The 22,818-nt window shown below is 44.0% G+C and overlaps 1 protein-coding gene across 4 annotated transcripts in view; it reads left to right on the top strand.

Moving 5' to 3' along the window:
- Nucleotides 1–22,818, top strand: part of DIP2B (disco interacting protein 2 homolog B) — a 433,878-nt gene that overhangs the window by 319,688 nt on the left and 91,372 nt on the right. For all 4 annotated transcript variants that reach the window (XM_029594985.1, XM_029594983.1, XM_029594984.1 and 1 more), the window contains 3 exons: nt 10,776–10,869; nt 11,264–11,383; nt 22,497–22,611. In XM_029594985.1, coding sequence (XP_029450845.1) covers nt 10,776–10,869; nt 11,264–11,383; nt 22,497–22,611 — 329 coding nt within the window. The remainder of the gene's footprint in view (nt 1–10,775; nt 10,870–11,263; nt 11,384–22,496; nt 22,612–22,818) is intronic.

Genomic DNA, 22,818 nt, shown 5'->3' with positions numbered 1-22,818 from the left:
AGTCTGGAGGGATCAAGGTTAAAAAAAAAAAAAAAGGGTTTCTGGCTTCTCAGTCACTTCCAAACTTGCGGGCATAACTGGTAGCAGTATTACCTGGCATTTTTCAGAGTAGATTTGGTACGTTTTCCTTCTCAGGCTTCTCTGACTTCCAGGGGTGAATTTTGGTAGTCCAACCTCTCCCCCCTCACGACAGCATGCTGCCCTGAGACTCTGCCTTCCTTGGGGCAGTGCTAGCAGAGAGGCGACATTCCTCTGCTTTTTGTAAAAAGCCAAGTCGTTTTCTGAGCGGAGGTTCTCTTACCTACTCCTGCCAGGCTCCGGGGGTGATTCTCATTTATTATTAGACTTTCCCTTCCCCCATGCCGCGCTCAGCACGATGTGCTGCCTGCGGAGAGCCCGGAACGTGGCTCTCCCGCGAAGGCATTTGTTTGAGGTGCCTCCCCAGTGGGGAGGGTCCTTTGAGGCCAGCTGAACATTCGGCTTTGCGCTCCCAGACGCAAAGGCTCACTGGGGGGCCAGCCCAGATTCTGTCTAACGCGGGAATGGCGGCCATTTTGTTTTCAGAGCCGGGCGCTCCTAAGCAGCCAAATGAGGATTCAGATGGTGGTTTTTCTCCTTCCCCACTGGTTTTAACTCCAGTTAACCCCCCCCCCCGGGCCAGGGGGCAATGCCAGGAGACCTTCCTGCCATTCCTCACTCGGGACCTCCACTTCAGCGGATTTTGTGCTTCTTTTGCACAATGCTCATTTGGCCAGTTTGGAACAGCCAAAAAATCCAAAAAAAAGCCCCGATAAATTCAGCAATCTGAGGTAACTATACAAAATCCAAAAGCCACACCACAATGCTCCTCAGTATATCATCTTTTACATTAGATTAGCTATATATGTAGGACTTTCATGGGAACAACTTGGAAAAAACGGACAAGTTGTGTATCCTTCTGGTCCACTTTTATTTAACTTATTCATTCATTGATTTACTTTCATTTTTATATTTTTATATTTCTTAAAAACAGTCCCAACCCGTGAAGATCCTTTAGTCGGGGTCACTTCTCAACAATACGTCTCATTTCAAATATCATAATGTGAGCCGCTACAACTCATCTTTTTATCCAGAGTCCAATTTACTCACAACCCCGACATGGCCATGTTTCGATAGCAAGTCTGCTTCAGGGGGTTCCACATAGACTTTCAAAACCGCTCTCCACTTGTACTCATCCTGTCTTGTTTCCCGACCTATTCAGCTTCTATTTACGATCATTTCACAAGATCTTTAAACATGGCGTCCGTCCACCTTACTTTTATATGTCAAACAGCGTAATGATGTCATAAATTAAATCAGGGAATACTAGTTTATTATCTCATTTAGTCCATCTGGGTGCACCGATCTCAATTTAAAGATCCAAACTTCGTGCTTATTTAAGACAAATTGAATATCACCTCCTCTGGATGACACATTAATCACCTCCAGAATAGTCCAACGAAAATCTTTGAATATGGGCCTTTTCAATGAAATGATTTACCAACGTGGCTGTCAATTTCAGAATCTTAATGCAACTCTTATGTTCAAGGAGACGCGTCCGGATTTTTCGCTTAGTCCAGCCAACATAAATAAAATTGCAGGGACATTGTAAAACTTGCACCACGTTTTTAGAATTACAATTTGTAGATTTGTTGAGAAAAACTTTGCGTCTCGAACCGGGATGTTGCCATACAGAACCCACCAATGACAGCCCGCACATATCACATTTGCCACATGGAGCATTCTCTTGAGCCTGCCCGTCAATCCTTTCTTCAGGGCTAGATTTTAAACAGGCCCGCACAATCTTGTCCTTTAGATTCCGATTTCTGGAAAAGGCAAACTGAGGAAATTTGGTGCAGGTTTGGCGAGTGTTTGAGGCTTGGTGTGAAGATCAAGGGGTTCTTCTGTGCTCTAAGATCCTGGTCATTTTGGAATTTTTTTCAAGATGGATTGAATAAGGGGTTGGCCCTTAATTCCTTAAAGGTACAGGTAGTGGCTCTTGCCTGTTTCGGGGGTCAGGTGAATGGTGGTCCCTTGTCAGCTCATCCAGATGTGGCCAGTTTCTTGAAGGGAGTAAAACACCATCATCCTCCCATGCGGTTACTGGTGCCCTTGTGGGGTCTTAATCTGGTTTTGGATTTCTTAGCGAGCTCTATGTTTTGACTGATGTGTAACCTTTCCTTGAGATTACTGACCTTGAAAACAGTGTTTCTTGTGGCAATTTGTTCTGCGCGTAGAATATCAGAGCTGCAGGCCTTGTCTTGCCAAGAGCCATTCCTTTGAGTGACTCCAGGGGCGATACGGCATCGTACTGTTCCTTCCTTTTTGCCAAAAGTCGTCTCAGATTTTCACTTGAATCAATCCAATTCCCTGCTGTCTCTGGATAGTGAGAGGGATGCGGAGGACTATCGCCTATTGCAACCCTTGAATATCAAGAGACATCCCATCGACATTTGCCGAGTTGCGACATGGTCCTCCTTACACATCTTTTCCAGGTATTATTGTCTAGATGGTACAGCCCGGAAGAATGCAGCCTTTGTATGTGCGGTTTTGACTGGACCGCAGGCAGCCTCCCACCCTATTTGGAAGTAGCTTGGGTACATCCCATTGGTTCTGGATTCATCTGCCTGGACGCTAAGAAATGAGAAATTACTACTTACCTGATAATTTCCTTTTCTTTAGAACAGACAGATGAATCCAGCTTCCTGCCCTTGGCTGCCGAATGATTGTGATATGGTCGTCCTGTGTGGTTATACATTCCAGGGGTTACTGGTAAGTATTAATCCAGTCCCTAGGCTAGTGTTAATACATTCTTTGTCTGAGCTCAGTGTTTCCTTTTAGTTGAGTACTGGAATGGTTATCTGTTGATAATCAAGTTTTTGTTAGTCTGTCCATGGTTGGCTTTGGTAGAGAATACTGGCGGGCTGATGTCACTGCAGGGGTATATATATTGTGATGTCAGCTTTGCTCCGTCTCCATCTGCTAGTAGAGGTGCATAACCCACTGGTTCTGGATTCTTCTGTCTGTTCTAAAGAAAAGGAAAATATCAGGTAAGTAGTAATTTCTCAGTGGGTGCTGAGAATTGTGGCATATGGCTACCATTTGTGCTTCTCATGGTCTCTCCCAAACCAACGGATGTCAGTCTTTAGTTCCAGTCCCACCCAATTGGCTCAATTACAATTGGAAGTAACATTCCTAATTCATTAGAAGGCTATAGCACCTGTCTCCCTGGAGGAGGTTCTTCTCATGGTACCACTAATACTCAAGAAGTCAGGTGGGCTAAAACATCCTGGATCTGCAGAGCCTTGATGAAGTCACTGGTCAGGAGAGGTTCAAGATGAATTTGCTCCAGGCACTTCTGCTATTCATTCAGCTGAAGGATTGACTGTGTGCTGGATCTAAGACTCATATGCTCACATCTTCATCACCCTGCCCATTGGAGATTCCTCAGTTTTGCGGTGGAAGGCATGCACCATCAGTACACCATCTTGGTTGGACCGAGGATGTTTACAAAGTATCTGGCTGTCTTAGTAGCACAACATCAGAACTAGGAAGTCTGCATATTCCTGTACTTGAATAATTGGTTAGCAATGAGTCTCTCCCTGTCATGCATTCTGGAATCTCTCTGCATGATGATTCAGCTTCAGGCACTGACTCACTTCAAGAGAAAGCCTTCCTACCTATCTAGAGGGCTGAGATTCTAATGGGCCTAATGAGGTCCCTTCTGTAGTGTGGACCAGTTGTCAGCAAAGTTGAGTCTTGTTCTAGTAGGCACCATGGCTGCAGTGATCCATGTAGTCTTTCTGATTCGCTTTTACATGACTAGCCATCAGTGGGTCATCCAGGATCAATGGGATCCACACTTGTCTCATCATGTATCCATGGCTCACAAAAGCCTCTGAAGTGGTGGATAAACCAGTAAGTCCTGATCTTAGGACTTCTGCTGCATGTCCCAGCACATCAAGTGGTACTGTACACTGATGCATCCACCAGAAGTTGGGGAGCACACACCATTGCTACATGAACTTAAGCACAGCTGAAGCAGAGTCACCTGCAAATCAATATTCTGTAGCTATAGGTCACCCAGTATATGTTAAAAGCTTTCTCCCACCTGCTTGCGGGCAGGAGAATCTTGATTGAGACCAACAATCAAGTGGCCATATTTTTTATATAAAGAAGCGAGTAGGCACATGCTCTTATACTCTCTGCAAAGAGGCCCTATGGTTCTGGTCATGGGCCTGTCAATAAAACTCTTGCCTCCATGTGATTTATCGCCTAGGCATTCAAAATACACTGGTGGATCAACTCAGCAGATCCTGCAGCCTCTGGTCTCTAGGTCAGAGAGTTGTGGCTGACTTGTTGCTCAGTTGGAGAGCCCTAGTGATCAACCTGTTCACATCCGAGAACAACTGGAAGGTCAATCATTTCTGTTCCATGAGATCGAGATTTACTCCAGATGCTTTCTGGCTAAACGGAAGTATCTGTTTGCTCTATGCATACCCTCTGATTTCACTCATTTCCAGGACTGTCCAGAAGATTCTATAGGACAGGCTATGTAGTGTTGGTATCCTCACCTCCATCTGTCATTTCAATACCCGGTCCATCTGGGGATGTGGCAGACTCTCATCTCCCAGGAGGCGGAAGACTCTGCCATCTGAATCTTCCACCCTTGGCATTCACGGCACCTATGTTGAGCATTCATTACTATTCTTATTCCTTCCCAGAACTATTAAAGGACATTTTGATCTCTGATATAAAACCTTCCACCAGTAAGTCCTACAGTTTCAAATGGGCAATGTTCTCTGCATGATGTGAGACCAGTCATCTGGATCCCTTCTTTTGTGGTCCGAGAGACCTCCCTGTCATCAGGCATTGATACTTCTTTGGCCATGGTACATCTTGGTGCCATTACAGCTTGTCACCAGCAGGTAAAGGAAGCTGCTGCCTCTCTCCACCCTTTAGCGTCAAAGTTCTTGAAGGACTGTGGCATGCCAAACCTCCAGTAACCACCAGTTCTGTGGGTCCTCAATGTATTCCTAGATCAACTCATAAAATTTCTCTTTGAATCTCTCAAGTTAGCGAATCTGAACTTTCTCACCTGGAAGGTGGTGTTCCTTTTGGCTGTCACTTCAGCACAAGGAATGAGTGAATTACAGGCTTTGGTCTTTTACTCACCATACGATAAGTTTTTTTTTCAAAAAGAGTTCTATGTACTCACCCTAAGCTGCTTCTGAAAGTAGTATTTACATTCCATGTCAACCAAATGATTGTCCTGCCTATGTTCTTTCCAAAACCACAGGCACATAAAGGAGAATGGATTGTTATTTCTTGGACTATAAAAGAGCCCTAGTGTATTACTTGAAGAGGATTTAATCTCACCATCAAGTTTCTCAGCTCTTTGTGTCTTTTGATCCAAACAGATTGGAAAGGGCAATTGCCAAAATAACTCTAATTGGCTAGCAGATTGTATATTGTTTACAGCTACACACTGGCTGGCTTACAGACTCAAACCCCTTCTTCACTTCCAGGACTACAGACCTGTCCTTCAGTCTACGTTATTCTCTAAAACTGATTACTGTAATGCTTTACTCCTGGGGCTCCCCATCTCCGCCACCAAACCTCTACAGATGCTCCAGAATGCAGCAGCCAGAATCTTAACCAATACCAACCGGCGAGCTCATATCACCCCTATTCTCCGAAACCTGCACTGGCTGCCAATAAAATATAGAATCCTACATAAAGCACTCACTATAATCCACAAAACCATCCACAATCAACTGACACTAGACCTTCAGATCCATTTCAAACTCTACTCATCTGCAAGACCCATCAGAGAAGCATATAAAGGAACTCTACTAGTCCCACCAAATAAATCCGCCCGCCTAACTTCCACCAAAGAGCGCTCATTCTCCACAGTGGGCCCAGTCCTCTGGAACAAATTGCCGACTGACCTTAGACTGGAAACCTGCCTTCTTACCTTCCGATGAAAACTTAAGACTTGGCTTTTCCTCCAAGCGTTCCCCTAATTTCTAAGGTGTTCAATCCAGACTCAGCCCAACTGATGGGACATTCGCACTAGTCTCAGTACTATTCATATGTATTTTACCTCTAGTTAATTTTTGTCTTTCTACTTCCTGGCTACTCTAGCTCCCAAGTTCTATCTCCTTGTTATATGTAACTTTGCTTCGGCTCTCTTGTTGGTTTACTAGTTATTCCCCTAAGTTCCATGTAAACCAGCCTGATATGAATCCCTTCATGAAGACCGATATAGAAATATGTTAAATAAATAAATAAATAAATTACAGACTGTCAAGGCTTATCGAATGAGAGCCATGGCGACTTCTGTGGCTCAGCTGAGGGCCACTTCTATTGAAGATATATGCAAAGCTGCTACTTGGTCATCAATTCACACCTTCATGTCCCACTATTGTCTACACAATATGTCCCACAGAGACAGAACCTTCAGAAAAGAAATTTTGCTCAACCTGTTCACCCGGTAGTTTCACTGTCCATTAATTGGGATCCAGGTTTGTGTGTTAGTTATTCCACAAGGCAATCCTCAGTTTGGGACTCCACTCTGGTTAAGGTTGATTTAATCCTGATTGATGATGGAGAAAGGAAAGTTGCTTACTTGTAATGGGGGTTCTTTGTAGAAAGCAGGATAAAGCAGGAGGGGAAGTGGCCACCGAAGAAGATGGTCGCCTGAGTTCGAGCTCTGCTCTTCCCCAAGCGATTTCGCTAAAAAAACAAACCAAAAAACAGTAATCCCCACACTGATTTCCCCTCAAGCGAACAATAACATGTGTGACAGCATCAGCGATGGCAGCAAAGAAGAAAAATATGGATCTTCGGCAATTTTCTTATGTCTAAGGCCTTGAAGATGCGCCGGGGCCCGGACTACTAGAGGCCAGATAGGAGCCGGAGAATCTTGAAATGGCAGTAGCCCGGCGGGGGACCATGCCAAGACATCATTGCCAAATCTCCTGACTCGTGCTGAATTTTGGCAGTGGTTCTGTGACTTGCGCAAGGATATGCAAGACTCAAAAAGCAAGTTGATGGGCCTCATAGCTGAAATTAAAGAAGAAATTTTGTGTAGATGATTGTGACAAGAGGCTGTATGCACAGGGGGAAAAAATAGAGCACCTGGACACAATATGTGCTGAACTTTCATTGGAAAATAAACCTTAAATGCTAAAATGGAGGACCTGGAGGATAGAGGACGCCAGTGCAACCTAAGATTTCGTGGTGTGCCTGAAACTGAAGAATACTCAGATTGTCATGCAGTGGTGAGGAAAATATGCTTATCTTTTTCTGAATCAAAATCCAAACACAGAAGATCAGCAGAGCTTTGCAGAGATAAAATTGGAAAGAGCACACCGCACACTGGGACCTAAAATTGGAAATAAACTGCATGCAATGGCATGCTTTCACCGATTTCCCCCTAAAAGAAAAAATCCTGAGCGCAGCAAGAAAACAAGTATGGACTTGGGGAAACTCACAACATCTCTGTATTTGCAAATCTGTCTCCCATCACTATGAAAAAGAGCGGATTTCAGAGAAATAACTGCAGTGTTGAGAAAAGAGAGGATTAAGTACAGCTGGTTGTTTCCCTTTGGACTAGCTTTGACTATACATGGCTCGACAGCAAAAGTGTCCAGAGTAGAAGAGGCAGAGGCTCTATTAGTAGAAGCTGGCTACATGACAAAGAAGATCAGACCACAGAATAGACCCTGCAGCACCTTCAGAATTGGACACCCCAAGATGGCAGAGAGTGAGGAAAAATGGTCGAAGATTGAGGAGACATTGAGATTTCCTCTCCTCTAAAGACAGTGGGAAAGGATGATTTTTTTTTTTTTGTTTCCTATAGCTATTTTATCATATTCCTATATCTGGCTGACAAAGGTCGGATAAGAAACTTATGATTTAACTTTAGTTTTATTATCCTATCATAATCTGTAAGGGTTTTTTTTGTACTGTTTGAAATATTAAGGGGATTTTGTATTTCGTATGTTGAGTTCGGGGTTAGGAGTATGGATCTTGTGTCCAGCATGCTACCCCCTCTTGCTGCAATGGCAATTCTGCTATAGCTTAATAGCAGGTGGGTTAGGGGAGTGGTTGGGGAGGGGAGTCAGCGCATATAGGGCCTAAAAAATGGCACGTAGTTATCACTCGCAGTCGTGATGGATTTTGTGCAGGGATTAATACCTGGATAGCTTACACCTGTTCATGTAACTCTTTTAAATATCTAAGAAGTAGGAAAAAGATGACTTTATTTTATCTGGCTTATATGCTTACCACCCCTTTTACATGAAAATGATGGATTATATTTCAATAATGTCTTTAAACGTTAAGAGGTTAAAGATCCCCAGGAAGCGACAATTACTTAAATCTGAAATATTAAGTGGGGGCGCAACATTTGTACTATTACAAGAAACACACATTAAAAAATGATAGGAGTCGTTACTACAGTGGTCGCTATACCCCATGCAATATTTTGCAGCTATTTTCTATTCCGAGTTGAGTAAATTCTTAAGAACTGAAGCAGAGGGTCACTTACTCGTGGCAGGTGACTTCAATTTAACCTTAATGCCTAAGGTAGATAACTCTGGAGGAAGTAGCTCTGGCTTGGCTAGAGCCTGGCTTCAGAAGCTAATGAAGAAATGGGATTTGATTGACTTTTGGAGGCATAAGTCCCCGCATGATCGTGATTATAACTTTTTTTTCAAGCCCATATCAATCATAACTCCAGGATTGATTTCTTCCTGGTAGATAAATCAATATTATCTAGGGCCTTAACAGCAGAGATAGGGCCAATCTCATGGTCTGATCACACCCCTATATGTTGCGAGTGCAACATGTAAACGGAAGGAGGGCACTTCTAGACTCTCAATACCACTCTGTTGGGAGATGACATGTTTTGCTCGCAAGTCGCAGACGTAATAAATGAATATGTAGATCTTAATGATGTGGATGGAATAAGCCCTTCTCTGTTATGGGAAGGATTAAAAGCAGTAATAAGAGGGCAACTAGTTGCGCAGGTAGCCCTTTTTGAAAAGGGCCCGAATAGATAAACAGAAGCATCTAAAAGCAGAGATGAAAATCTCTGGAAATGATTCTTAAGAGAAAATTAGTGAAGACTAGCTAAAAACAATTGCAGAGAGCTAGAGATGCTTTACAGGCAATAGAAGCTGATAAGGTGGCTTTTCAACTGAACCGATTGCGCCAGGGACAGTTTGAATGGGGAAATAAAGCTAGTCGTCTATTAGCACAATGGATAATAGAAACACTAGGGGGCACTCCATGAAGTTAGCATGGGGCACATTTAAGACTAATCGGAGAAAGTTCTTTTTTACTCAACGCACAATTAAACTCTGGAATTTGTTGCCAGAGGATGTGGTTAGTGCAGTTAGTATAGCTGTGTTTAAAAAAGGATTGGATACGTTCTTGGAGGAGAAGTCCATTACCTTCTATTAAGTTCACTTAGAGAATAGCCACTGCCATTAGCAACAGTAACATGGAATAGACTTAGTTTTTGGGTACTTGCCAGGTTCTTATGGCCTGGATTGGCCACTGTTGGAAATAGGATGCTGGGCTTGATGGACCCTTGGTCTGACCCAGTATGGCATTTTCTTATGTTCTTATTCATAGCCCAACAACAAATTATTAAAATCAAAGCAGAGGATGGCCACATGCTGACCACCCCTAAGGATATGAGGCGGAGGTTTATGAACTTCTATAAAAAGTTATATACGGCCGACTCTCATATTCTTCTGAGCCAAATGGAGGAATACTTAAACTTGATCTCTCTATTATCACTGAAGCTGAAAAACAATTTTTTGATAAGGATATATCTTCTGTAGAGGTTCTTCATGTGATTAAGGAACTTAAAGTGAATAAGGCACCTGGCCTAGACAGCTTTACAGCTTTATTCTATAAAAAATTCTCATCTCAGATTGTCCCTTTATTACTAAAATGGTTTAATTCTCTAAGAGCTGATAATTTATCAGCTAGTGCAAATGTTGCAGGGATTTCTGTACTAGTTAACCTGGTCGCGACCTGACCCATTGTGGAACATATAGGTCCATTTCACTGATCAATGTTGATTTAAAAATTTTGGCCAAGGTATTAGCAAACCGCATGAAACGAGCGATGGCCAGATTAATAATTTACCCAGACCAAGCAGGATTTATCCCAGGAAGAATGGCTGCAGATAATGTGCGAAAAATTGACCTAGCATGGCGGGTTAAAGAGAGATACTCCAGCAGTGTTTGTTTCTATTGATGCTGAAAAGGCATTTGATATGTCCATTGGCCCTATCTCTCTTGTTTGTTGGATACAATTAATTTTGGTTCCCCCTTCTTGTCTTGTATTCGAAATCTTTATATATGTGTGTGTATATATATGTATGTAATTGTGTTAAATCATTTCTCTAGTCACAGGTTTCTGATGTAAGCTCTGCAAATGCTTTTTTTTTTTTTTTTGGTAATTTATTTTTCAAAAGTGTTTATAATAACATTACAAAAATAACTCTTCATATTAAACAGGTTTGTCACAATTTTACATTGCTTTGTTTTTGAACTATCTGCAAAACCTTATCTAGATTGAACTATCTGCAAAACCTTAGCTAGATTGGTTTTGAGAAGCATTTCCCAGTATGTCTGCTCCTTCCCTGCGATGTGTGGGGAGTTTTTGTATTCAGAATACTTTATCCAGAGCTGCTGCTCTTGGTTTGCTGACGTTTCTTTGTGCCTTTTCAGAATGTAATGAATAAAATGCACACCATCAGTGTCCCGTACTCTGTGATGAAAGCCTGCCCACTCTCCTGGGTACAGAGGGTATATGCCCATAAAGGTAATAGGATGAGCTACATTGCATGTTCTCATGTTGCATTCTGATTGTTTGAGGAGGCCTGAGGAGGCCTGTTGCTCATTTACACATTTAAAAGAACTGGGAAGGGCATTACCTGGCTATTATAATATGTCAGCTTATTGTGAAGTAAAAGGTGAAAGGCCAAGTAACTTGAGCACTTGAAGTTTGTAAATATATTCAGTGCCTTAATATTTTTACTGTTCTTCAATTAAAAAAAAAAAGAAGTGTGGGTGTTGCACCATCTACTTTTGACTGGTGATTAGAACCTGGATATGTGACATTTCTTGGTGCCAGACAGATGTCTTGCTTGGGTTTTAGGCTGGGCTGGCCCTTTGTGCTCACTGAACCAGCCCTGATTTATTTTCTCTTACTGCAGCCAGAGTGGCAGTAGTGAAGTGCCGCGACCTCCACTGGGCAATGATTGCACATCGGGATCAGAGAGACATCAGCCTGAGCTCTCTGCGCATGCTCATTGTAACGGATGGGGCCAATCCTTGTGAGTGCTGCTCTTCCACTTTTACTTATCCTAAAGTGTTTTTTTGGAAATCCAGCAGTTTCTTCCTGCTTCTATTGGGGGGCCAGGATCTGGTATTTTGAACCCTCATTCACAGCCACCCAGGGATTATTTCCCTTATTTTAAGGAACCTTCATTTTCACTTTTTATTGTAATACAACATTAACAAAAATGGGAGAAATCGAGGGGGGGGGGGGGGGGGAGAGAACTTGTCATTTTTCTAGGTAAATATCATTTTGCTGTGGTTGTAATAAACACTGATTAAACTCCCAGGAAAAATACAATAAAAAATGAAAAAGAAGGTCAATGTAATATCAACTATGACACCCAGATCTTTTTCCTGCATGGTAACTCTTAGTATGGAACCTAACATTGTGTAACTACTGCATGGTTTGTTTTTTTTCCTATATACATCACCTTATACTTGTCCACATTATATTTCATCTGCCAGTCTCACAAGGTCTCGCATTATAAGTCATCTTCCAGTCTCGCAAGGTCTTCCTGTAATTTTATCACAATCCATTTGTGATTTAACTACTCTGAATAATTTTGTCATCTGCAAATTTGATCACCTCACTCATAAGAACATAAGAAATTGCCATGCTGAGTCAGACCAAGGGTCCATCAAGCCCAGCATCCTGTTTCCGACAGAGGCCAAACCTGGCAATTACCCAAACACTAATAAGATCCCATTCTACTGATGCAATTAATAGCAGTGGCTATTCCCTAAGTAAACTTGATTAATAGCTGTTAATGGACTTCTCCTCCAAGAACTTGTCAAACCTTTTTTGAACCCAGCTACACTAACTGCACTAACCACATCCTCTGGCAACAAATTCCAGAGCTTTATTGTGCGTTGAGTGAAAGAGAATTTTCTCCGATTAGTCTTAAATGTGCTGCTTGCTAACTTCATGGAATGCCCCCTAGTCCTTCTATTATTCGAAAGTGTAAATAACCAATTCACATCTACTCGTTCAAGACCTCTCATGATCTTAAACACCTCTATCATATCCCCCCTCAGCCGTCTCTTCTCCAATCTGAACAGCCCTAACCTTTCCATTTCATTTATAAATATATTAAAAAGCACTGGTCTAAGAACAGATTCCTGAGGCATTTCACTCTTTTACCTTCCCCCCCCCCCCCCCGTGAAACCTGTCCATTTAATCCTACTCTCTTTATTTCCTGTCTTTTAACCAGTTTGCAATCCACAAAAGGACATCACCTCCTATCCCATGACTTTTTAGTTTTCTTAGAAGCCTATCACGCAGGACTTTGTCAAACGCCTTCTGAGAATCCAAATACACTACATCTACCGGTTCACCTTTATCCACATGTTTATTAACCCCTTCAAAAAAAATGTAGCAGATTTGTGAGGCAAGACTTCCCTTGGATAAATCCATGCTGGCTGTGATCCATTAAATCATATCAATCTATATGTTCTGTGATTTTATTATTTATAATAGTTTCCACGATTTTTCCTGGCACTGAAATCAGGTTCACTGATCTATAGTTTCCCAGATCACTCCTGGAGCCCTTTTTAAATATCGGGCTTACATTGGCCACCTTCCAGTGTTTAGGCACAATGGATAATTTTAATGATAGGTTTCAAATTACTTGTAATAGGTATGAAATTTCATTCTTGAGTTCTTTCAGAACCTGGGATGTATGCATACTACCTGGTCCTGGTAACTTGCTACTCTTCAGTTTGTCAATCTTGCCTACTATATCTTCCAGGTTCACCGTGATTTGATTCAGTTCATCTGAATTGTCACCCTTGAAAACTTCTCTGGAATCGGTATCTCCCCAATATCCTCATCAGTAAACACAGAAGCAAAGAATTCATTTAGTCTTTCTGCGATGGCCTTATCTTCCCTAAGTTCCCTTTTAACATCTTGATCATCTAACGGTCCATATGACTTCCTCATAGGTTTCCTCCTTTGGATTTGTTTTAAAAAGTTATGAGTTTTTGCCTTTATGGCTGACTACTATTGAAATTCTCTCTTAGTCTGTCTTTTATATTTTTTTTATATTTAACTTGCCAATGCTTATGGCTTTTTCCTATTTTCTTCAAATGGATCCTTTCAATTTTTGAAGGAAGATCTTGTGGCTAAATTAGCCCCTTTCACCTCACCTTTTAAACATACTGGCAATTTGGCCTTTCTTCCATGCTTCTTAAGGTGTGAAATACATCTGGACCTTGCTTCTAAGAGTATTTTTTAACAATGTCCATGCCTTTTTTACACTCTTAACCTTTGAGGCTACACTTCAGTTTTTTTTCTATGCTTCTCATTTTATCAAAGTTTCCCTTTTGAAAATTTAGTGCTAGAACCGTAGACTTACTTATTGCCCCCCTTTCAATCAATTCAAATTTGATCATATTATGATCACTATTGTCAAGCGGCCCCACCACCGAAACCTCTCACCAAATTCTGCGCTCCATTAAGAACTAGATCTAAAATAGTTCCCTGTCTCCTCTGTTCCTGAACCAATTTCTCCATAAAGCTCCATCCAGGAACTTTACCTCTCTAGTATGTCCTGATGTTACATTTACCCAGTCAATATTGGTGTAATTGAAATCTTTCATTACTTCACTACCAATTTGATTAGCTTCCCTAATTTCTCTTCACATTTCATCATCTGTCCCATCATTTTGGCCAGATAGACGGTAGTATATTCCTGTTGCTAAACTCTTCCCCAACACACATGGAATTTCTACTCATAAAAGATTCTATTCTGCATTTAGTCTCTTGCAGGATCTTTATCCTTTTGGACCCTATGCCATTCCAAATTGCTTCTCCCTATCATTGCAATATATTTTGTACCCTGGTATAGCACTATCTCATTGGTTACTCTCCTTCCACCATGGCTCTGAGATGCCAATTAAGTGTCTCATCATACACTGTTATACACTCTTACTTTTCCATCTTACTTCTTAGACTTCTCATTGGCATACAGACATTTCAGACCTCCAATATAAAAACCACCTGTGCCTTGGAATCTGAATGTTTTCTTTCTCAGTTGATTAAGTCCTTCCTGTTATCCATTCTCTGAAGTTTTTAACATGGAAAGTAATATTTGTAGTAGCAGTAACTTATGTGCGAAGAGTCTGTGAACTTCAGGCATTAGTTCATTAACCTTCGTACTTGCAAATTTTCCACAATAGGGTGATACTCCGCACCCACCTGAAGTTTCTGCCTAAAATAATATCAACTTGCCATATTAGTCAAACCGGTATTCCCTGTACGTACCCGGATCAGTCCAGACAGTGGGTTGAGCCTCCTTTCCAGCAGATGGAGACAGAGGAAAAACTCAAAAGGTATCCTATATCAGGACAGTGCTCACCCTGCATCCCTTCAGTATTTCTCTGTCTCCAGCAGATGCAGATAGCAGAACCTATGGTTCCCTTTCTTTGTAGCAGTTTTTGGTTTGCGGAAGTTCTTCCTCCTTCTCAAGCAAGTATTGGTTTAATTCCCAGTGTTTAAAAAGTAAAAAAAAAAAAAAAAAAAGTTTAGTCATCAGGAGTGCTGACTCCTTGCTCTTGCTTGGGCCTAGGGTGATGGGGGGGGGGATCCTGTCACCTTGATTTATTCAGCCTAGGACCCTTTTCCCGGTGGCCTCTTGCCTGGCTCTGGAGTGATACTGGTGGTCCAGTCCCTCCCCCGTTAAGACTCCTGAGAAGTTTCATGCTTCGGGTCTCTTGTTGTCAGAGAAGTAAAATTCCTCTGTCACTTTAAGCTGTCTGGAAAAAAAAAAAAGCTTAAGGGGGAAGGAGCGGAGAGCAGTTTTCTCTCTCTCCCGCTTGCAGCAGCCAGGCACAGAAGGACTTTGCCGTTCCTGCGGCAACTCCTCACCCCCCCTCCCTCCCGATGCTTCGATCGCCATTTTGTATCAACATGTGGAGATCCGGCCTGCTGCACATATCGAGCCTGTTTCTTTGCTAGATGGGGGAAGGGATTCTGTAGTTCATCAATTCCCTCCGGATTTAAGCCCCGTGGACTCTCCGGATTTGATCCTGGACCCTCAGGACGATATCCCCCCTCCTCCAATTCCAGGGAAAGCCCCTTCTCATTTTACTACTGATTTTATGCTTTTATTACACAGAGCTTATGTCGCTAGCTTGCTGCAGCAGGAGGATCCCCCCAAAGAACCCCCCACCTGTGAAGGTTCCTATAGACCCTCCACCTGCAAAGGTGTCTAGGGTATCTACAGACCAGGAATCCAAGCTCCCAGATTCCCAGGGGACTAATTGGGTTCGGACCATACCAGGGGTGCAAAACCTGCCAGATCCTCCTACCCCACCTCCTCAGCTCCTGGAGCCTGATCCGGATGCAGATCCTTTAACTCAGAATCCACCGGTCGAAGGGGACGACCAGTGGGTCTTATGCTTGTTCCAACAGGAGGAGCTGGACCTGCTCATCCCTTTGCCGAGTTGAGCATAGATGCCCCTCCGGCGAAAGCCGCTAGTACCCTGGTTTCCAGTAACGTGGACCCTGGCCTGGCAGGACTGAGTGCCCCTCCACGTACCTTCCCTTTTCATCCTATGCTAATGAAGTTACTTCTCCGGGAATGGGAAGCTCCGGAATCCGACTTACGAGTGGGTAGAGCAATGGACAAGCTTTATCCCCTCCCAGACCACTGCCTAGAGATGCTCAAGGTCCCTAAGGTGGATGCTTTGGTTTCCGCTGTCACAAAGAGAACCACCATCCTGGTGGTTGGAGTGACAGCTTTGAAGGACCTTCAGGTACAGAAGTTGGAGGTTCATCTCAAAAGGATCTTTGAAGTTCTAGCGCTCTGTGTTCGGGTGACAGTCTGTAGCAGTCTCATGCAGCAGGCAAGTCTCAGGTGTGTTCAGCAACTACTCAGCACCCAGGACCCTCCCGTCTGCAGAGGCAGAACAGGTGGAGTGGCTGGAGGCTGCGGTTGCGTATGGGGCTGATGCCCTCTATGATCTCAGGGTGCAGGCCAGAGCTGTGGTTTCAGCAGTGTCTGCCAGTCGCCTCCTCTGGCTGTGAAATTGGGCGGCAGACTCCTCTTCTGAATCGCAGTTGTGTACTCTCCCATTCAAGGGTAAGTTGCTTTTTGGGGAGGACCTGGAACAGCTTATCAAATTTTTAGGCGACAACAAGATTCATAAGCTGCCTGAGGACCGCCCTAAACAGTCCAAGTCCCTTCGCGCTCTCGTTTCAGGGGGCAGCGCAGGTACAGCAAGCCATGGAGGGTTTCTCAAAGAAGTCCCTTCACTAGATCTCAATCATACTCTCATTCCTGTCGTGGACGACGGCCATTCCGGGATGGTAACCCTCAAGGATCCGCCCCAAAGTCCTCACAATGAGATGCGGCCAGCCCATTCCTCTGTTCCCAATTTAGGTGGTCATCTGTCCCTATTTTACGAGGAATGGGTCAAAATTACTTCACATCAGTGGGTCCTTGAAGTAATTGATCATGGCTACGCTTTAGAACTTGCTTGGGATCTTCCAGACTGCTATTTAATTTCTCCCTGCAGACTTCGGAAGCGTCCAGCTGTGCACCAGACTCTCGACAGGCTTCAACAGCTCGGAGCCATAGTCCCTGTCCCCCTGGAGGAACAGGGGTCAGGCCAATATTCCATCTAATTCGTGGTTCCCAAAAAGGATGGCTCTTTTTGACCAATCCTGGACCTCAAGAGAGTCATCAAGGCGCTCAAGGTCCCCCATTTTCGGATGGAGTCCCTGAGGGCGGTCACTGTGGTGGTTCGCACAGGCGAATTCCTTGCTTCTTTCGATTTGACGGAGGCCTACCTTCAAATCCCAATCCGCCAGGAACACCAGACGTATCTCAGTTTCAACATCCTGGGATGGCATTACCAGATTCGAGCGCTCCCGTTTGGTCTCGCCACCGCTCCATGCACATTTACCAAGGTCATGGTGGTAGTGGCGGCCTTCCTCTGCGCTCAAGACGTTCCTGCCCTTGCTCCATCGCAAAGCAGTGCGAGTTCTCTCTGACAATGCCACCACAGTAGCTTACATCAATCACCAGGGTGGCACCAGGAGTCGGCTGGAAGCCAGCAAGCTATTCTCCTGAGCGGAATGCCATCTGGCTCAACTGGCAGCCTCCCACATTGCGGGGAAGGAGCATATTCAGGCCGACTTCCTACGTTATCAACTCCTAGAGCCCAGAGAGTGGGAGTTGTCCAAAGAGGAAATGGATCTTGTCATGCGCAAGTAGGGAGCCTCCCACTTAGACCTGATGGCCACTCTGAAAAATACAAAGGCTCCCAGATTCTTCAGCCGCATACAGGAGCACTGCTCGGAAGGGGTGGATACCCTGGTGCTACCCTGGCCTCGCGACATCCTCTTCTTCGTGTTCCCACCCTGGCCTCTGGTGGGAAAATTACTCAAAAGAATAGAGCTTCACAATGGGCCGGTCATTCTCGTAACGCCAGAATGGCCCCAGAGACACCATGGTTCGCGGATCTGGTGAACCTCACAACGGACGGTCCTCTTTGCCTCAGTCACCTCCCAAACCTACTGTGGCAGGGTCCCATATTTTTCGATCAGGCTGATCGCTTTTATCTAGCGGCCTGGCTTTTGAGAGGTGCAGACTGAGGAAGAAGGGTTATAAGGAGGAGGTTATTTCCACCTTGTTGCATGCGCATAAGACTTCAGCCTCTCTCGCTTTCATTCGGGTATGGAGAGTGTTTGAGACAATGTGTGCTGACTTGGGAGTACCGGCGTGCAAGTCCCCGGTGTCCCAGGTCCTATCTTTCCTATCTTTGATATGATACAGACTTTCAGATACTTGAAAGGTGTTAATGATCAAAAGACAACGACAAACCTTTTCCGAAGGAAAAAAATCAGCAGAACCAGGGGTCACGATTTGAAGCTCCAGGGAGGAAGATTCAGAACCAATGTCAGGAAGTATTTCTTCATGGAGAGGGTGGTGGATGCCTGGAATGCCCTTCCGGAGGATGTGGTGAAGACCAGAACTGTGAAGGACTTCAAAGGGGCGTGGGATAAACACTGTGGATCCATAAAGTCAAGAGGCTGCCAATGAAGAGTGGGTGACTCGCCAGAATGATGGCTACTGCCTGGAGTCAATACCCTTATTAAATAAACATACACAGGCTTACGGTGACTCCAACATCGCTCTAAGCTTCAACAGCAAGAGGAAATGTGGAAAAAAGGATTCACACTCACAAAGAGGGGAGTAGCTGGCTTGTTACGGCGGTTACTACCCCAAATCAAATAAGCCTGATACTTCACTTTCAATGCATATAGAGCAAAGTTCTCTGATTCAACGGCAGGGGAGAAGAAAAACTGATACTTCACACATCCAGCAGAGCTCTCTGCTTCAACGGCAGGGGAGAAGAAAAGAGGGTTCGCACTCACAAAGCGGGGAGTAGCTGGCTTGTTACGGCGGTTACTACCCCAAACCAAATGTGCCTGATACTTCACTTTCGATGCACATCCAGCATGGCTCTCTGCTTCAACGGCATGGGAGAAGACTTATACGTCACGCATATCCAGCATAGCTCCCTGCTTCAACGGCAGGGGAGAAGAAAAACAACCAATAAGGGCTAATAACATAGTCTGGGTAAAACAAATAAGCATGGGTGCAGCTTGCTTATTGCGGCGGCTACTACCCCTAACGAATCAAGCTAGATATTTCACTTGGATGCAGCTCCATCACTGCTCTCTACATTAAAGGTGGGGGTGGAAGGGAAATAGAACCAAGAGCTAAGAGAAACAGATAAGTATGAGAGAAAATATGTGTGAAGCTTGCTGGGCAGACTAGATGGGCCATTTGGTCTTCTTCTGCCGTCGTTTCTATGTTTCTATGTTTCCTACAGAATGGCCTCTCCAAGGGTTTGTCTTTCAGTTCCCTGTGGGTTCAAGTTTCAGCTCTCGGTTCCCTCTTAGGGCGGATCGATAGTTACGCAGTGGCGGCCCACCCAGATTTCGTGCGGTTCCTCAAGGGGGCTAAGCATTTGAACCCGCCTGTCCAGGCTACTTGTCCGTCGTGGAGCCTTAATCTGGTACTTCGAGTTCTCTGTGGGGCGCCTTTTGAACCCCTCAGGCGGGCCACGCTCAAAGACCTGACTCTTAAGACAGTATTTCTGATCTCTATCAGCTCGGCCAGGAGAGTGTCCGAGCTCCAAGCTTTGTCTTGTAGGGAATAATTTCTTCGTTTTTCTGATTCAGGTGTTTCCCTCAAGACAGTACCATCCTTTTTACCAAAGGTCGTATCCTCTTTTCACTTAAATCAGTCAGTGGAGCTACCTGCCTTTTCTCCAGACGACATTGTGAGCACACCTAGCGGAGACCTAAGGCGCCTTGATGTGAAAAGAGTGCTACTGCAATACTTAGAAGTCACAAATGAGTTTCAGGTCTCTGATCATCTTTGTCTTATGGAACGGACCCAATAAGGGGAACAAGACTTCTAAGGCTACCATCGCTCGCTGGCTAAAGGAGGCGATTGCGACGGTGTATATCTGTCGGGGCCAGCCGGTTCCGGAGGGCTTAAAGGCCCATTCGTTGCGTTCACAGGCTACCTCTTGGGCAGAGAAGCCAGTTCGTCTCCCCGCAAGAAATATGCAGAGCAGCTACTTGGAAATCTTTTCGTACCTTCGCTCGTCGTCATCGCCTCGATGTACAGGCACCAGTTTTTTTGTTCCTTCGGCAGACAGGTATTTTGAGCGGAACTATCTCGGACCCACCCTACTTAGGGAAGCTTTGGTACATCCCACTGTCTGGACTGATCCAAGTACTTACAGGGAAAGGAAAATTGGTTCTTACCTGCTAATGTTTGTTCCTGTAGTACCACAGATCAGTCCAGACGCCCGCCCTTCCTGCATTCTGACTTTTCTTGGAAACGACCGCTTGAAGTTTCTTTCATTTACAGATTTTGGGAGTATCTCCTAAGCTTATCAGAGCAACGCATATCTGAGCTATAATTTGGAGGTTAAAGGTTTTACTTGCTTGATCTTTCTCTGGTTAAGATTATACTTTACAATTTTTTCCTGCTTTGATAACTATTATACTGAAGGGACACAGGGGGAGCACTGTCCTGATATAGGATACCTTTTGAGTTTTTCTCTGCCTCCATCTGCTGGAAAGGAGGCTCAATCCACTGTCTGGACTGATCCGTGGTACTACAGGAACGAAAATTAGCAGGTAAGAACCAATTTTCCTTTACCTACCTTCTTCCTAAGACCGCACACTCATGAAGTTTAAAAAAAACCTCTTCATTCCATAGACTGCAAAAGAGTGTTAACCTATTTCAAAAGCCCAGCCACATCGTCAAACTTTGCAGCTCTTTGTATTTTACTATCCTAACAGTCTAGGTATAGCAGTTACTAAACATACATTGTCATTCAGGAAAAGTAAGGGTTGCAGTCTGGATACATAATGCTGAATGCATTCTGGATAGCAGAATGCATTCAGCATTATGTATCAGTAGACCTGAAAATTACAGACTCCGTCAAAGCTCATTAAGTTAGAACTATGGCATTATCCAATGCTCATTTGTAAGCTCTTCCTCTGGAAGACATCTGCAAAACTGCACCTTGGTCATCAGTACACACCTTCATATCACATTACTTTCTGGATAACCTCTCAATCAGGCCGATACAGAACGGTGCGCTCAGCCGAGCACACCGTTTAGCCCCCATTTGGCCGTGCGTATTAGACGCGCTATTATTACCCCTTATACTGTAAGGGGTAATAACGGGTGGAAAACGCGCGGCCAACCACCCTGAAACTAATAGCGCTCATTACATGCAAATGCATGTTGATGAGCCTATTAGTTATTACCACGGAACACTGAAAGTAAAATGCGGCCAAGCCACACATTTTACTCTCAGAAACCTTAGAAAGCACAAGAAAAGTGTACAGAAAAGCAGAAAAAACTGCTTTTCTTACACCCTCTGACTTAATATCATAGCAATATTAAGTCAGAGACCCCAAAAATTAAAAAAAAAAAAAAAAATCTGCCCACCAGCGGGTTCAAAAATGGGCGCTCAATCTTGCCGGCATCCGTTTTCCAAACCTGTGGCTGTTAGCAGGTTCGAAAAACGGTGTCAGTAAAATTAAACGTCAGTTGTCGGACCTGCTAGCGCCTCCTTATTAGCGTGAGCCCTAATTTAAATGCAAAATTAGTGCAGGTCCTAATTTAAATACAAAATCACGCGCCCAGGAGAGGTGCCTGGGCTTGTGTCGGGAGAGCAGGCACTCAACACAGAGCACTGGCTCTCCTGCACTTTTTAATGAATCGGCCTGAATGACAGTAAATTCAGACAAGCAGTTTGCCCAGTTAGTCTACTGTCCATGGTGAGTTCTGAGTTGCTTTTCAGTAAATGTGCAACTGCAATCCTTAGCTTGGGACTCCTCACATGTCATGGCTATTTCAGCCCTGCTTATTGACAGAAAAAGCAAGTTTGCTTACCTTGAATGGTGTTTCCTGAACATAGAATGAATTAGCCATGTGAAATACCCTCCTGTCTCCCCAGAGAGTTGACTGCTTAGTTAAGATTAGCTCTAGTAATGACTGAGGAGGCTCATGAGAGTTCCGCACATGCTCAGTAGAACTAAAAGCTCTGTTAGCTAGGAAAAGATAAGTCCATTCAGTGACACTGGATGACTTATCCATGGTCATGTCTAATTCATCTTGCTATCTATGAAAATTATTTACAGTAAGTTTACTCAGCAAAAGCAAGTTTGCTATCTGGACAGATTAGCAAGTATAATTGTGTGCGAGTAACTGGAATACTTTTCAAAAGGAAAGTTCACATAAAAAGTACCCACAGATTTGACACCAGTGCAGGTACTTTTTATGCATTGGTATAAAGTCTGCAGGTACACCCAAAATGTACTGCAAGCTACCAAAGGGCGTGTTTTGATGGTGCCGCAGTATCTGGGCCAGCCTAATGGCTGGGGGGCTAACGAACAGGAAGTCTGGATTCTATTCCTGTGCCTGCTCCCGGGGACTGGGAGCAAACTTCTCTGTGAGGAGAATCGGGGAGAGGCTGCTGGTGTCTTTGTCAGAATTGTCAATTTTTGTTTAATCGTTTAGTGCACCCTGAAATATTCCTGAAGCCATGTTTCTCTTTATTTTCCAGGGTCTGTTTCATCTTGCGATGCTTTCCTGAGTTTGTTTCAGAACCATGGCCTTAAACCTGAAGCCATCTGCCCCTGTGCCACATCTCCTGAAGCAATGACTGTAGCAATCCGAAGGTAGCGCACAGAAGTCCTGCAGAAGGGCGACTTTGCTTCTGCAATTACTACTCAGAAACTTCTGATAAGAGGTTTCACGTTCAGAAGATTTAACCAGTGAAATGAATATTTGGGCACTTTTCTTCCTAAATTCTAGCTGTCTAATAAGTTAGTGGCTACAATTTAACTGGTTAACAGGCCAATACAGTACAGTGCGCCTGTTAACCC

Source organism: Rhinatrema bivittatum, chromosome 3 (genome assembly GCF_901001135.1).
Source record: "Rhinatrema bivittatum chromosome 3, aRhiBiv1.1, whole genome shotgun sequence".
Lineage (NCBI taxonomy): Eukaryota > Metazoa > Chordata > Amphibia > Gymnophiona > Rhinatrematidae > Rhinatrema > Rhinatrema bivittatum.
This window is presented reverse-complemented; position numbering and strand designations above follow the sequence as displayed.